The sequence below is a fragment of the Pogoniulus pusillus genome, chromosome 10 (genome assembly GCF_015220805.1).
Source record: "Pogoniulus pusillus isolate bPogPus1 chromosome 10, bPogPus1.pri, whole genome shotgun sequence".
In the NCBI taxonomy this organism is placed as follows: domain Eukaryota; kingdom Metazoa; phylum Chordata; class Aves; order Piciformes; family Lybiidae; genus Pogoniulus; species Pogoniulus pusillus.
Genome location: NC_087273.1, coordinates 22,432,098 through 22,449,969, shown reverse-complemented (window position 1 = coordinate 22,449,969; position 17,872 = coordinate 22,432,098). Strand labels below are relative to the sequence as shown.

The 17,872-nt window shown below is 37.6% G+C and overlaps 1 protein-coding gene across 1 annotated transcript in view; it reads left to right on the top strand.

Annotated features, from left to right (window-relative positions):
* PTPN3 (protein tyrosine phosphatase non-receptor type 3) overlaps positions 1-17,872 on the top strand; it is a 169,995-nt gene that overhangs the window by 87,528 nt on the left and 64,595 nt on the right. The window contains 5 exon segments of the mRNA XM_064150026.1: positions 3,550-3,638; positions 11,840-11,903; positions 13,774-13,946; positions 16,567-16,701; positions 17,331-17,507. Of these exon segments, the coding sequence (XP_064006096.1) occupies positions 3,550-3,638; positions 11,840-11,903; positions 13,774-13,946; positions 16,567-16,701; positions 17,331-17,507 (638 nt within the window).

Here is a 17,872-nt window from a genome sequence, read left to right as displayed (position 1 = left end):
TACTGAACTACATGCAGAATGTCAATAGTGCTCCCACCAGTGCCAGGTAGTAAGGATAGTTTAGAGTGGATTCAGACATTTTCAGCTAAATGAAATTTCGCTATGGTGTACTGTATTACTCTTGCCTTGATTAGAAATACCTTCTGGAGATACCTGCTTAAACAATGTATTTACTTGTTTATTTTCCTCCAGTATATTGTTTTGTATTTAATGACCAGGGGCTCACAGGCTGCCATAAGCCAGTACTCTCCCTAACATAAAACTGTATGATCTGTACAGATGTGAACCAAAGCCTACTCTATTCTGGACTGCTAAAATTAAGGCCATCTTGCTACTGTTTCAATCCAAAGTAGTATTTTTATCATAGTTCAATGGTTTGTTTTTTTTAAATATAAAAATATTTGAAATGGACTGTATTTTTCTGAACATCTAGACAATTAGAAGCTGCTAGGAAGGAAATAGAAAGCAAAATAGAAAATGTCATGCCACTGATATAGTTTGAATGTTGAGGTTCACTCTTTCTTTCACTTTGTCATCTCAGAGTGGAAAGGAATAAGAGAATATCCAGAGAAGGATAATAATTAACATTTTAAGATAAAGCCTTGTGTGGCAGATGAAAAGCACAGACAATGTGAACAATGAACAACTTTTTTTTTGCTTTGGTGACAGAGGATTTAAGGAGTTTCAGTTTTGTTGGAAGGAGACAGGTTTAAGCAAAAGGAACTTTTTCCATATGGCTTCAATTGAAATATGGAGATGACTGTTACTGTAATGGATGCCCAAGGTGAAACAGGTATCAAGGGCAGTTAGGCAGTTCAGTGGAAGAATAATTCAATGGAATCTATTAAATATACAAAAAGCTTCTGTTTCACAAAATCCTCTAGCTGTAAATTGCCAGAAGCTGGGAAGGGGGTGGGGATATTATAAGTAGAGGTGTGACTGACTGTCTCTGCACTTTTGTACTTAAATATCATTGTTGTTTGGACTGAATGCCATGAGGAAAACTTCAGCCAACATGTTCTCATTGATTATGATTACAGGCTCCTGAAGGCCTGTAAGAAAAGTGACAGCAGTGACATATATATATATAATTATTTCTCAGCATGGTCTTCTAGTAGATAGCCTTTCATTCGCTGAGTCCTTTGCCTGTGCAGCAGTAATCTGTAGAAGAATACTCAACATTTGGGCTCATCTTGTAGCCCATGTTTCCTGTAACTTTTCTGAAGTCTGTTTCTGCGGTCTGTAGCGAAGGTTAGTTACCTTCGCCACTAATACGCTTCTTCTTCACACAGGCTACCACATGATACCCCAGCTTTGTCAGGCAAGTTTGCCATGCCTCCTGATATTCTCCACCTCTTTAGTACTGTTTTTAAATAACCCCTCCAATTGTGTCACATATCAGTGCTTTGAACATGTTTAGCATGGACTAGTTACGCTGGCTTTTTAAAAGACTTTATTTGTGTGGAACTAGTGATTCAGCTCTTTGCTGATCTTAATCCTCTTACATAGTGTATGGCAGAAAAAACAGGTAACACTTAGCTTTTATACTGATGGCAAAAGAAGCTGGTGCTCAACTGGTAGCTGAGTGTGAAATAATTCTAGATAATGTTTCTTGAGGAACACATGAATAGCTGTTTTCCTTTATTTTAATATTTTATGGTACAAAGTTCTTTTGCAGAAGGTATGTGACCTTTCTTTATAGCAACTTGCTGAGCATGAAATTTCTATTAGTGAATTAGACTGAGTTCTGTTTTCATCTACAAGCCCTCCTGCTTTTCTCTGAGGATAAATGTGAACTGCTAAAATTGTAATATTAAAAAATGAATTAGTGTTAAAAACCTCAGGAGAGTGTATTCCATACTTGAACAATTGTATTGAGATTTCTGTAATTTCTAATCTTTTAACTCTGGACTGCTGTTTTGTCTGCTTAATAATTAGTCTGATATTAACTCATCTTACATTTTTAGCCAGAGAAATGAAGACAGGAAATTAATATAATCAGTGTTATATCCATGTCCACAAAAATCCAGATGGTAATTGTGAACTAAATCAAATATGAATGAGTATTAACTAGCTAGATGCCTGACATGGTCATTTATGTCTTTATTAAATTTTATTACTATAAAGAAACAGGTAAAAAAGAAATATCTGCATGTTGTTTCTCAGTTGTGCAATTTAATAGCATAGATTTCCTTAAAAGGGAAATAACTATATGTTTCCATCATCTTTCATCTGGGACAACTCTCTTTCGTTATGCTAGTCCAGAATATTGATTTCAGATTTCTTAGATTTAACAGAAAAATATTTGCTATCTGAAAAAGGGAGATTAGTGTTCTTAACTGGGGCAAAGGGAGGTGGGGAATGAACTTTGTTCTGACAAAGCTCCTGGGGAAAATAGAGTCCTGTAGCCTAATTAATCCCTTTAGCCTAATTAATTCCTTTCAAGTATTTAGCTGATCCTTTATTTCTGCTAAATTGTGTAGTTTTTCATCATTTTCTCCTGATTTTTTTTTTAATTCACCATATGGCTTTTTTGAATCAGGAACCTGGAGTAACCTCCAAGTGCTAATAGAGATTTCTGCTCTGCTGTTAGCTGTATTATGGCAGGCACAGCTGGCCACACTTTACGAAATAGTCTGAAACAATTTTGAGTCAAAACTGGTGTTTTAATCAGTAAGTTTTACACTGACATGTACATTTATGCATGTGTTCAACTCTGTTTAGAAATTTGTGTAATAATGCATTAGTACACATTGATCACGTCGAAGTAAGGCAACGAGGTTTGTAACTTTTGGTAACGTTTTAGTTCAGACTCAAGCACAGTGCTTTCACTCTGCCCAGTCACCATCCCCACACCTTTCTTTTTCTTTCTACTAACTGAAGTGTTTGCTTGTATGGAAGCATGTGTTTCCACTTGACTGCTTCAGCTTAAAATGGCCTGTAAAACTATCAATTTGTTTTTCCAGCTGAGCGTGTTAAGCTACTGCACAGTTCTTGGTGATTTAGTTCATAATTGATTCCGGTTTTATGAAATGTTTGTGTACACTTCTATATGCTTCTAGCATACTCTCATAGGCAGATTTGTGGTCACCTCTTACCCAGTCTTTGTTGTTAAGGCCTTTCTGAAAAAAAAAAATTACAATATTTTATTTGTCTTTTTAAACAGCTTAGGATCAGGACCTTTGTGCTTAATTCCCAAAATTCAGTAACACTTACCTGGATGATCTTGGAAAGTACTTCAACTTCTTTTAGATGATTGAACTTAGAAGATTGATCTTGAACATTTAGTCAAATGCTGACCCAAAGAATATCTAATGTAGCAAGATGAAAGGTTACAACTTGTTTTAATGAGAGAAAATCTGTAATATCTCATAGGAGGTATTTATAATGCCATCAAATGAAAGAGAAGCATGAGAAAAGAATCCAAATATGAGATTGATTTTTGCTTCAGGAGTAGCAAGTATAGAAAACTTGAACATTCATTTATAAGTAGATAAATATGAATGACACGAACTGCGGATGTATTTTTACGGTATTTTTCTTTTGCAGGATCTCCATAATCTGGATCTAATGATTGGCATTGCATCTGGTGGAATCGCTGTATATAGAAAACTCATCTGCACAAGCTTCTATCCCTGGTAAATTACTAGTAAAGTAATATATATAGTGTTTTCAGTCTTATTTCCATTTGTTTTAAATTTGAAAGAAGCCTATTGCATATAAATTTGTTCTTTATGGGGTATCACAGACTTTCCTTGTGTTGAGATAAATAAGAAACCTGTTGCCTAGGATCTTCATTCTCCAGGACTTTTGAACTCCTTGTGCTATTTGAAGTCTTGATCAAGTTAATACACATACAAGTGTGAGTACATGATTAGGAGGACCTTATGGTCTTAGAGGTTTGCTGCTGTTACACTCAATAAGATACTGAGAACTTTGGTGGGTTTTTTAAATTATTTTTTAAATCAGTATTACTAGTAAAGTTCAACAGCTAATGGTCTAATAATTTTATCCTGTCTTCAGCAAGAAGAAATTTACTTCTCAGAGGGGAAAAAAAAAAGTTATTTGGAATTTCAGTTTTCTTTTTCAATGTAATCACAGAATCATTGAGGCTGGAAAAGACCTCTGGGATCATCAAGTCCAGCCTGTGACCCAGCACCACAACATCAGCTAAACCATGCCAGCAAGTGTCACATCCAATCTGTCACACCTCAAAAACAGCTTTAAGGTCTCTGAATAGCATGGAATGATCTGGATTGTAAGGGACCTCCAAAGGTTGTGTAATCCAACCCCCTCTGCAGCAAGCAGGGGCACCATCAAGAACAGAGCCACAGAATGTGGCCCATGCCCTTCAGGCAAGCATGGCAGGCAGGAGTCATTCCTGTGCTAGGAAGAGCTACAAACATCCTCCCCTCCAGCTTTAGTCTCCCCAGCATGCATCCACAGCATCTCCTCAGGCATCCCACCTGGTTGGGCCTCAGGTGTCTCTTCACCCTCATGCCCTCTCCTAGGAAAGCAGCAGCAGAACATAGGTGAACATGTTAGTATGAACATACAATTACTATAAACATATTATGTATACTTGATAAGATATAGCTTAATCATATAATCGTAGAATTTTTTAGAGTGAGACCTTGAAGAGTATCAAGTCCATCATCATGTTACATATATTTTCCCTGTATAATATGTGATTTTTCTGAAGCACGTTTTCAGTTTGATGTTCTTAATCATGACAGAAAAGTGCTTTCTAATGAATGTTACTTGCATTTTGCACCTTATAAATGTGTAAAAATGTTGTTCTTATTAATGTTAATTAAATACTTCAGTCATTCCATCCTTTCATTATGAACCCAACCTAGCAGATATTTCCTATAGGAAAGCAACAAAATTTGTTTCAATTTAAATCTTAGTGGAAATTGCACTGCACAGTCTCTGGAATTTTCTTTTTCTTTGCAATGAGCTGTGTTTCAGCTAACTTGGATGTACTGTAACCATCCTTAAGTGTGTGTCAAAAATACTGTCATACAGCAACTTACACTTTTTACATTTCTAATGCATGCTAAAGCACAATAAACTTGCATCTTGTGTCTGTGTCCTAAGCCCTGCCCTCTCAGCTTCTTTAAAAAGCTTCAGTTTCTAGAAACTGCCATCTGAAGGCACAGTTTCTGTCTTTTAAAAGACAGATGATGGGTTAGAAACTTACCAGCACCACCACCAGTGAAATTTACCAGACAGCTTGGAAGTAAGATGGAGCTATATATTTACAACAAAGAAGACTGCCCAGAAGGGGCTTAAAGCTGTGCTCTCTTTCTCCATGTACTTTCCCAGGCAGGCAAACAAAAACAACCACCAAAGCTTACATTGTTATTTGCTAGTGGAGAGATTAGAGCAGAGTGAAGAGGAAGCAAACAGGGGAGCATCCCAGAGCAGAGTGGGAAAAATTATTTACATTTTGGCTCTTTATCCCTTTCAGCAAACCAGTGAATGATACAGACTTCATCATTATTTTCTTTTTACAACCAATGATGTAATTTCTCTTATCAAAATATCCCAGTTGGCCTCAAACCATCACACAAGTCTTGTTCTTCCACCTGTGTGACCCAAGGTACAAGGAATACTAGTTATTCCTGAAAACTATGGTGATGCTACTGTAAAATCTAGGACTAGATTTTTTTAATATTTTTTTTTAGAGAAGGGAAAGAGAGCAAACAAAACAGAAGGAATCTGCATCTTTTACTTCTGAAGAACACAGGTATAAACTACAAATGCCAAGACATCATTCACAAAAAAACAATTCTCATTTATAAAAGGAAACTGAGGAAAAAAAACCACCAATTTTTTCAATTAAAATAATTTCCACTTTAAAATATGAGGTTTAGGCAGCAATATTTTTAGCCAACAGCTAATGCAATTGTTCCAAGCTTTCCTACTCTCTCACTCTAAAGATATCTTCTAAAATTGGAAGGAGAAAAAGCTTAATAGGTATGCAATATCTTTTTGATATTTTATTTCTAGCATCTTCAATGAGTTATTCATAATTTTTCTTGCAGGAATCATGTCCATTCCCTGGCCCTTCCCTTGACAAAACAACCAAACAAGGAAGGCCACCAGAGCACACTAGTTTGTGCTGTATTTCTTGTACACACCTTCAATTTCATTTCAGACATCGAAGCAGGATATATTTACATAATGCATACAGTTCTAATGAATCTTAGTTGGGGTAAAGGTTTGCACATAAGGATGTTCATTACATGGTAGTATATGCCTGAGAATGCAAAAAGAATGCAAACATTCAGATAACTGAAATGGTATTTATGCTTTTTATGTAACACTATTTGTAGTAAGTAGCTTTTCCTGTGGGCTGAGCAAGCTTTACCATAAACATGGTAGGTAGAACTCAAGGTGGCAGCAAACACCATCAAAGTGCACTTTCCAGAATTTTTAATAACGTACTCTGCAGCATTAATGGGTGGCAACAGTGCAGTTATGCCATATAGTAGTAGTCAGAGGATGAAATGCTTTCCAGAACAGAGGCAGTACAAGAGTACTGCCTTGGCAAAAGGGGGTTAGTTGATGGAGGCAGTAATTATAAAAATAGATTTTTTTTTTTTATTTTCCCAAAAACTCTGCCCCTAAACTGTATACAGAACTAGTTAAGGTTTATTTACAGGTTCTAATTTGGTCAGGAAATCTTCACAAGGATGCTTATGGGTGAGTCATAAAATGTAAAGTCATAAAATGGAAAAGACTAAGCTACAACACAGCTTTACCCCACTTATAAATCAAGATGAGCAAAGAACCTACGGAACAGCAGATTTTACTCACGGAGTTGAGGTAGAACTTTAGCAGTGATCTCTGCTGAATTTCTTTGTGACAGCCTCTGAAACTGCAAGCTATATACACGTGGTAGATTCACGCAGCAAAGTCCAAGGCAAATAAAACCCACCAAAGTCAGAAGTGTCTCAGACACAACATCCATGAGGCAAAAGATCATGGAGCAACACTGCACAGCACAGCACAGGGAAAAGCCAAACTGCTGGTGTGCAGCCCAGCTCGGGGTAGCAAGCAGGAAGTCAGGACACAGTGTAGCCTGAAAGAAGGCACGTTCAAATGCTGCTAGCACAGAGCTGGAGAGCAACTCTCCCACCTCATCTTGCTGGTCTGTCCTTCCTGAATAGTACATAGCCATCCATGACAACATTCCAGTCATGAGAGCTGTCCCATCATGTCTCAGTGATGGCAATTATGTCATATTTATTCATCCTAATGCAGATCTCCAGCTCCTTCTGCTTATTCCCCATGCTCTGTGCGTCGGTATATAAGTATTTCAGGAAGGGAGTTATTCTACTGGCTTTCACTCTTGCAGTTTGACTATTCCAGCCTCTTCCATGGCCACCAATCTGGCAGTAAGCTCTGCATGTGCTGATTCCTCATTACTTGATTCCCATGGTCCATCGCTGTATGACTTAAAGAGTTCTTGTGAGTCCCAAGTATGCTTCAAGGTAACAGGTTGAAGGCTCTTGTTGGCCTCTCACCCTGATGTGCCATCTCTTGTATCCTCTCCAGCACACAACTCATTGTTATCTGCCTCCTCTGAGATAGCAGTGGAGCTGACACATGACACATTGCTCCACAATTGTCTTAGGCTTGCTTATAGTAAGCCTGGCTTTCACCCTCCCCAGCTTCCAAACTAGTTTAAAGCATGATTAATGAGCCCAGACAACCCCTGAAATATAAATCTTCTTCCACTTGTGGAGAGATGTACCCCATCTGCTGAAGCAGACCTGGCATCATGTGAGGGCACCCATGGTCAAAAAAGCCAAAGTTCTGCTGGAGGCACCAGTCTTAAAGCCAAGAATTGAGCAGGTGAGTCCTCCTCATTCTTTCTGGGTTAGTCCCTTCAACAAGGAGGATAGAAGAGAATATTACCTGTGCACCTACTCCCTTGAGCAGTTGACCAAAGGCCCTGAATTCTATAGCCTTTAATTTTCTTCCTCTAAGGTCATCATAGCCTATCTGGAAGGTTAACAATGGGTAGTAATCTTTGGGCCATATCAGGGAGGGAAGCCTTCTTATCACATCCTTGACCTAGGCCCCTAGTACACAGGAGATCTCCCTTTGGAGTGAGTCAGGTTTTTTCTCTATTTGTGATTTTTCCTAGACAAAGTGTCTGCATGACATATATACTGGGCATGAAGAATCCAGCCAATCTCCAGCTGATTCCAGCGCAGGTTTTCCCACGTGTCAGTACACATGTGGAAAGGCATCTTTGTTCTTCCCCTGTCAAGCCTGCAAGGCAGGGGGGAAAGCTGTTTTTGTGATGCCTTCCCCCATTCAAATCTCCGGAGGTAGAGAGGCAGAGAAGAAGGGATTTGGAGTGCCTGTGCTAGTTTGAAGCTAGCTAGAATGTTTTGGTGAGAAGAATTAGATTACAGGCTGTGAGAAGAAAACAATGTTGATGTCTACTTCACTCATAGCCTTGCTGAGATGTATAAGAACAAGAATGTAAATATAGGTAATGGAGTCGCCCTCTGGGCTTTGTGGGCTACATTTCTGTAACGTAACCTGCCATTTTTGTGACTAATCCACCTGCTTCCTAACCCACCTGGCTGACCCTCCAATCTTCCTTGGGCACAAGGCAACATCTGGGGTAAGGTAGAGAGGGGTGGGAAAAGGTGGAAGGGCAGTTGAGAGCCCCTCCTAGGGACTCACGTTTCTGGGAGGGTTCTGTATTTTTAACTTGTTTATATTGTAAATATCTGCTTGCATGTTGTGCTAAGCTATAAATATAAAGCTTCATTCAATTTCCAGAGCCGGCTGAGTGTAGTCTGGGTGATTTTCAAAAGTGGGGGTGGGTAACACCCAAACCATCACAGTGCCCCAGAACAATACCTTAATCTCTTGGATTTTTTGTGGATTCTGCTATGTGCAATATTCTCTCAACTTGTAGGCATAACTTTACAAATGATTTCTAGCTATCGTTAAATAGAAATGTCTGGTTGGAAAGTGTTCATTGCCACAGGATTATGTAGTTCTAGTTGTACCTTTGGAAGGAGGAATGTAACTGCGAGGGATGCTGTACTTAGAGGAGAGTCAAATTAAAGAGACTTAAAGCACGTACTTGGTTTCAAATGATTATGTGGTCATGCAGTGAATCATGTTTTTAAAAAAAATTTACAGAGGAGAGAGACTGATAAGGGTTTGAATATTTTGGAATGCTGGCTAGCTTTTTATTTTTGGGTGGACAGGTTTTCACTTAGTCTGCAAGGTCAATTTCCTATGTCCTGCATTTCACAGAATCAGAGAATGTTAGGGGCTCGAAGTGACCTTGAAAAATCCAGTTCAACTCCTCTGACAGAGCAGGGTCATCTATACCAGATCACACAGGAACACATCCAGGCAGGTTGAATATCTCCAGAGAGGGAGACTCCACAACCCCTCCCAGCAGCCTGTTCCAGTGTTCTGTCACCCTCACGATAAAAAACATTTTCTTCATGCTTACATGGAACTTCCTATGACTCAACTTCCATCCATTGCTCCTTCTCCTGTTACTGGGCATCACTGAGAAGAACCTGACTCCATCCTCTTGGCACTCACCCTGTATGTATTTATAAACATTATTGAGATCGTCTCTTAGTCTCCTCCTCTCCAAGCTAAAGAGCCCCAGCTCCTCATAAGGAAGATGTTCCACTCTCTTAATCATTTCTGTGGCTATGTGCTGGACTCTTTCAAGCAGTTTCCTGTCTTTCTTGAACTCTCAGACTACTAACCACAGCCCTTCTAATACACCCCAGAATGGCATTGTCCCTCATGGCCACCACAGCACATTGCTGGCTCATGGTCAACTTCCCATCCACTAGGATCCCCAGATCCTTTTCCCCTTGCTGCCTTCCGGCAGCCCCCAGCCTATACTGAGAAACTTTCCCAGGTGCAAGTCTCTACGCTTGCTCTTGTTGAATTTCATTCAATTTCTCCCTACCCAGCCCACCAGCCTGTCCAAGCCTGGCTGAACAGCATCACAACCCTCCAGTTTGTCAGCCACTTCACCTAGTTTTCTGTTGCCAGCAAACTTGCTGATGGTGCACTCTGTTCCCTCATTCCAGTCATTGATTAATACACTGAATAGTGCTGGTCCCAGTACTGGCCCCTGAGGGATCCCACTAGCTACAGGCCTCCACCTAGACTCTGTCCCATTGAGCACAACTCTGCCTTCTTTCCTTCAACCAGTTCACATTCTGATGAGATCTAAGGTTTTGTGATACCAATTAACAAGAGAATTTGGAGACTTAGCAGCAACCTTCCAAAAGCCTTCTGTGGTAGTTTGGTTTTTGTTTTTGTTTTGTTTTGTTTTCCAGGCAGATATGATTTAATCAGACCATAAATAGCTTTCCCAAGGCATCCATATGATTCCATCTGATCACAGGTTTCTTTTTCCAATATGTGTTGGTTTTCAGTTATTGAAGTAAAAGTGTTCTAGAGAACATTCAGATATTTTAGACAAATTTTGTTTTGCTGTATAAATGTGCATGGCAAACTAGAAGCTTGTTTAATTTAGCTAATTGATAAGGATATAATTAAAATTAAATATGCTTGTGAGCACCAATTCCAGTTGTAATCCTTACCTCAGAAAATCTTTATTCATACTGTATATAGAAGAGCTGTTTGGTTCTGTATAAAATTATCACATATATTATGTAGCAATGTTAATAGTTGAACTGAAATATATTAACACACATTCTTAGTTTTCAGCCTTCTACAGTTACAATTTTTAACTGTATTATTAGTAATATAAATACATACTTTTTGCATTACAAAGCCAGTTCTGTGGCTTTGGGGAATTTTGATCTTTTATGATCAACCCTGTCTTATCATTACGGTCTTAAATTTTGTTCTTTTTTTCACAGTTGTTATATGATACTTAAGTTATACAAACCTGACACATAACATTTGTGCAGCTTAATAAAGGATGTTGTTAAGTTTTTGCTGTAGGAATCCATTTGTTAGAAGAGAATTGCTGTGTTTAAAGAGAATTGCTGTATTTAAAGTGTAAATAAGGGAGAATATCAATTTCAAAAAGGCCTCCATTCTTGGCTAAAGATTTTTTTCCCTTGGGTTTCTTGACATCTCTTTGCAACTCAACACAGGAGGTAGCTGCATATGAGTAATTGAATAATTAAAAGCTATAATCTTCTAGGTATGCTGTACCTATTACTTTTCATTGTTAGGACATACAGAAAATGAGACCTCACAACACGCAGTGTTATTAGGTAAGGCATGTTTAATCAGCACTGAGTGACAAGGGGAGCTCATCCTCCAAAACCCTTGCACAACTTCACCTGGTTCAGGTAAAATATTTATGCTACAAAATCATACATATTCAGTACAGAGGTAGGGTTGTTACAATTAGTTCTGAGAATAGGAGGAGATATTACAGTTAGTTCCTGGAACTCATTTCCATAATGTCTCACCTCTTCACGCATGCTCACTGCCACCTGGTGGTCGTTTTTTGGAGTCTTTGGGACAAATGTTGACATCTCCCTCACTCTGACGTCTCTACCTTTCATCCACCTGCCATCAGTTGTGGGTCACATTTTTGGCTGGAGTTTCCAATGTTTTCATCTTTGAATACAGTATTCTTCATGAGAGTGTTTCAAGACCCTCTCAAACTTAACCTCCCTCCTTTGTGTTTATCTCATTGATGATGCTTTATATCAGTACTCACATAGTTAATGATTTAACTAGGTTTCTATACTCTTACGTTCTCTAGAACTTTTACCCTATCAGTTTTATCCCTCTAAACATTTCTTAATATTTCATGGTTTGTTTTTTTTTCCTTTAGGGTGAACATATTAAAAATTTCCTTTAAAAGGAAAAAGTTTTTTATACAACAACGGCAAAAACATGTAAGTACTCATTTAATTTTATTTTCATCAAGTGGCCCTGTTCTTTTTTTTTTTTTTTCTTTAAATGTTAAGATAAACCCTTAACAAGGCATTATTGTATTAACTGCCTTTGAAAATCTGTTTCATTAACTTGCCATCACTATTTTGGTCCTATGATCCTCATTGTTTCCCATTTGTTTCCTTTCCAACATGGAATTCTTTCACATTCAGTATGCTGGACTCTTTCTTCTCCCTTGGATGTGCGAAATGCATATCTTCATCCTTTCCCCAGTAAACCTGGAAAATACACTAGTAACTTACTGTGATTTCTTTTTTTTTTTTAATGCCATTGTCTGCTGCTCTTTTCTGTGGTGCTTCCCCTGCTCTGTGAGGTTTCTCAATGCATCAATACATTCATGAATCTACTAAAAAGCTGGTTATTCCATCTAGGACAACTTTGTGTTGTGCCTTCTATTTATGGGCATCGTGCCTCACAGTTCTAGGAAAAAGGAAGGTTCTTAGAGAAAAGCAAAATTCAGCAATTGAAATATGACATTCCATGCAGCTCTTGCTGCATGAGACATGAAAGGATTTAGAAGCCGGCAAAATGTGTGAAGATAATTGATAAAGTGATGTGAAATATTTCTGCTGTTAGCAGTTGTCTTTATAATGCTCTATACTTTTTGCAGAACTGTTGTAGTATTAGTCCATTTAATGGGGGGGGGGGGGGGGGGAGAAAATATCTTGATTACAGTATTTTGTGGCCACGATATGAATACTAATAAAAAAAGATTTCACAAAGAAAATATTTAATATGGACAGGTCAGTGAAAATAAGCATAGGAACAGAAGTCTCTGAGAGTGATTAGTGACAATAGAAAGTAAAATTAATGTACTTGCAGGTTTTTTGAATATTGAAGAATTAAAGGTTGATATATAACCAGTAAGTGTCCGGACATACAGACCATGTGAAATATGTGTATTTATTTTGTTAAGATTTGAATACTGTCAAAAATGCAATTTTTCTTTCTGGAGACCTGTGTCACCTTTGAACATGGCAACATTTTTCAATTAAGATTTTGTTCAATTTTCTTTGCATCAGTAACTGTATTAACTGGCCATATCTTGTGCAAAACTGTCTTGGTATCTGAAATGATTTGACAAGTGGTACAATTGGTGAGGGCATTATCAAGGGTGGCACAATTGTATAATACCTGTGTTTCACTGGCACTGAAGTTATGAGAGTTTGCACCAAGGTATGTAAGCCTTGTAGTGTTCTTCCTTCGTGTGGCCTTCAGAAAACAGGATTGAGTTTTGACAGCAGTACAGCAACTTGAGTCCATCTCAGCTATTTTCTTTCTCCCAAAGTGGATCACTGTTAACATCTTCACTATCTTTGGGAAGACTATCAAGCAGATATTTTTTGCATACTGTGGCTCTTGAAAGAACCTTATATTGAAGCCTTACGTGAAGAATTTGAATTCTAAAATTAGGATTTTTTTTCCTTTCTACATTGCATCTTAATGGAATGTTTAAAAAAGTTTTGTCAAGGTCTGACTGAAAACCTGAAACTATATTTAACTATTTAGTATTATACTCATATATGTGAAATCTTTCCTGTTCTAGGCTTAAATATTTCATTAACACTGTAGGGATTAGGATAATTGCTTTAACTTTTAAAGTGTCTATTTCACAGTTTATAATGCCATCTGGCTAGAAGGCTATTTTTGCCATCTCCAGTTCAAAATCTACTCTATGCTGGGTTTGTTTGCATTCCTAAATGTATTTTTCCTTTTTAAGCGAAAAGTAATTTTATTGCTAGTTTTTGAGATTGTTTACTGGTTTTGATCTTTTTTGATTATGTTAAAATATAGTATTTCCTACTGTTACAGAATGAATCCAGAGAGCATATTATTGCCTTCAACATGTTAAATTACAGAGCATGCAAAAATCTATGGAAATCTTGTGTAGAACATCACACATTTTTTCAGGCAAAGAAGTCACTACCTCACAACAAAAATATATTGTCACATTATTGGACCTTGGGTTCTAGAAATACGGCAAAGTAAGTATTCTGTGAAAGCATTCTTTGATTTGTAATGGGAATAAGAGGATTTGTGTCAACTGACAGCTCAAGTTGTAGTGACAGAATTCTGCTCTGCCCATAGCTGCGTCCCAATCTCTACATGAACAATTTGATAAATTTTAGAACTGTGGTTTCAGTTTCTACAGTGTGGTATCAATACAGTAGAATATATTTGAATATGTATTTTGTTTCAACTTGTTCTTTGACGTCTAAAAACACTAGAAAGTAGAATTTTCACATAGTTAATGATTCAATAAAAGAATTTGCAGAACAGACTTGTTTTTAACCATTTACCCCTTAGTGTCATATGCACAATCTGTTGAATATGTTAAAGCAAGCTCAGTGTGTCATGCTGTCCAAATTACTGATGGAAGACAGTTCCATTGAAGTATTCAAGATACCTCTTTTGTGACCCTTCAAATCCTTTATTTAATGTGTGTTCTACTAGTCATGCAGCTGGTAGTTTCTTAGTGCTGTCTAAAACCTAGTTCCCCAGAATTGATACTTCAGAGCCTGTCATTTTACTGTGTGAAGTTGGAATTAGTCATTTCCATATGCACCAACTGGGCCTTCATTAAACTTTTTCTGCCAGTTTTTGTCTAGTCACTTGACATTGCATTGTTCTTCTCATTTTTTTCACAACTGACCTTTATTTTGCCATCCTGTGTGATCAATATCTTGAACAAAGTGTGTTCAGTCTTTTCTCTAGATAACTATTGAACATATTGAAAAGAAATTCCCCAGATATGCCTTTAAGATTTCTCTGATCATATTATTTTACAAGGAAGCTAAAGCATTTGTTCTTAGTCTCTCATGTCAAAAAAGTTTTAAGATTGACTCATCTTCTATAATTCTTTTCATCCAACTTTTGCTAGCTTTGAAGTAGGCTAAATTCAGGGTTTACTGCCTTAAGTATCACAAATTCTCTTCTGCAACTTGTGGCTTTCTTGTGTGATGTTCTTTTATGTTCATGTGAGGCAGACACTTGAACTCTCACAACCCATTAGTACTATTTCTTACTTTACACATCTCTGTGCCCTTATGGATTCTCTTAGCTTAAGTTGCGAGTGGAATTTCATTTAAAGTAGTCTGCTAAATTGTATAAAGCAGCTGTAAGACTTATTCTGAGGGCAGGCTGGATCACATCTCCGGGAATGTGAGAGGTAAGTTAACTAAACATTTCTGAATTGAATGCACATCCCTAGGTGCATTCTTGTTCCTTGATGAAAGCTAAAAATGCACCTATTATTTTCACAAAGGATAACCTCAATCATAACTAGGAGCAAAGGATGAAAAGGCGCTCACTGTTTCTCAGTGTGTTTGCTGAGAAATATCTTAGTATCTGACATCAGAAGAACAGGTGCATGGAGTTCAGGAGACTGTTTTATGTTATGCACCTTAACTGAAACATCTAGAGAATATTTTGTTACAGTCATTTTGGAGTTAGGACTCTGGCTTCCATCATGAGTTGGCATTTCATGTCTGTGTGTCCTATTTGCACCTCAGTAGTAACCTGCATTGGAAGAATGCATGAACAGGCAATTGTGATAATGGAGAGCTGATTAATGCAAAATATGTGGAATTCCTCAATGTGTATCTTTCAAAATACATCCACCTTTTCCATTCTGTCTCTCCACTTGACCCATGCAAGGCTTTTTTGAAAGAACTGTTTGTTTTTGTAGAAAATCAGAGTATTTGGTGCCTTGTCATTGGTATTCAGAAGACTTAAAGATAAAATGGATAATACAGGCAAAAGCTATTCTTGAGTTCATGGACTGTGTGTTTGCTAAGCTTAAAGGCATATAACAGTAACTGATTTTGATATGTAGATGCTTCATAAAAGTTTGCCTCTTATTTTAAAATGGGAGAAGGTGGTTTCTTTGTAACTCAGAAGTTGTTGCTTTTCTGTGAGAAATCCTATCATGTGGCATGCCAGGTGAAAAGATATATAAAGGTTAGTATATCTCGGTTTTGATCTGCTTAAAAAAATTCTTTATGCTAGTAAGATATTTTTATTGTTTTCCATCTGAGGTTCTGATACAACCCTTATCTTGTCAGGTTCTTGTCAAAAGAGTCAACCTAGACTTGAAGATCCTCTTTTCATGTTACATCTTTCTCTAATGGTTTATTCCTATAAGTAGCACCTCACTCAAATGTGACTTTCTTTTGGAAATAGAGAACAGTCTGGTGTAGCTCTTTTTTGCTGAGGCAGCAGGTAGATGATTATAGTTCTTGTCCTCTGTGAAGCCATTAGTGAATTATTACCCCTTCATTAATTTTAATATGGAACAGCTAGACTCTGTTGCCTGTTTTTCAGTTGTGTTTTGTCAAGTACTTGGTTCAATGCAAACAGGACATACAGAATTTCCTGGTTTCCCCTACATCTTTTTAAACACAATTGTGCTTGTGATTAGCATTGTAGAAGGAGTTAACAAACATTTTTGTGTGAAGAACACCAAATGGCACTGTGAGAACACAAATGCATAAGTACAGAGGGGTGAACACATAACAATAAAATTTACTTTCATGGCCATATTTTATTTTGCTGACACTTTCTATGCAAAATAATTCATGTACATTTTTAAAAATTTCTTTTCAGATTTCTAAACAGCCAGTACTGTAGGAAAGTTATAGGTGGGATGGTTTGGAACCCATCTATGAGACGATCTTTATCTGTCGAGCATCTGGAGACCAAAAGCCTTCCTTCTCGATCACCTCCTGTTACCCCTAGTTGGTAAATGAAATTTCAGTCTTTCCTATAACTTCCAGCCTCCTACCTTTTCTAATTGTATGTACTCTAGCAGAATAATAAGGGTGCTGTTGTCGCCCCGAAGCCTCCTGTTCTCCATACTGAACAACCCCAGCTCCCTCAGACTGTCCTGTTGAAATGAGAAGCTCTTCCTGCCCATAATGAAAACCTGCTTCTCTGCAAGGGCAGTTGAGCAGTAGTTGCTTAGAGAAGCTGCTTGATCTCCATCCTTCAAGTTTTGTGAGATCTGACTGAAAAAAAAAGTCTTAATAGCCTGTTCTGATTCTGAGTTGACCCTGCATTGAGCAGGATGTTGAACTAGATGACCTCCATAGGTCCCTTTCAACACAGAATTATCCTGTGATTACAATTTTAACAATACAGTTGTAGGAGGGAGGGGGGGAATAAATCAGTTCAGTGTACTGAACCTAGTACTGTATGATTGCCTACTACACTGTACAAAATGTTTACAAATTTATTCTTAAAATGAGACCCATAAGGCATGTCATGAAGATTTTGGGACATAGAATGCATTAGGATAGCATTTTCACTTTATCAAAGTTTTTTTAATTATTCTGATTTTCCAATTTATGTTTGTGTTCCTTACTTTCAAGGCGGAGTCCTAGACTACGTCATGAAATCCGTAAACCACAACACTCGTCTGTAGATAACCTTACAAATGAGATCAGTTATATCACTGAAACAGAGGATGTTTTTTATACATATAAGGGTTCTCCAACATCAAAGGACAGTGATTCAGAGTTCTCTCAGAACTGTAGTCCACAGAGGAGGTAAGAATTTCTACAAACAATTTATTGCTATAACGAATAAACAAAAGCTAAGCAAGTTTAGCATAAAACAGCCACCCTTGGTTATAATACTGAAGTTAACTCATACAGTTTTGGTTTTACATCAGCTTTCTTTTCATAAATTGCTAAACTGAAAATGCCATGATACAAAATGGCAAAATGAGAATAATCCAACTCTTCATTTCTAAGCAATTCCCAGTAAAGTTCTTAGTAAAATTATTAAAGCCATTAAGGCCTACCTGTTCATAGCTATATCTTGTTTCCCAATAGCTCCTGTGGCCCTTTCCTACCTTGTATAAACTCTTCCTCACTTTTGAGGGAAGACTTACTGAACTCTAGAAGAGTTT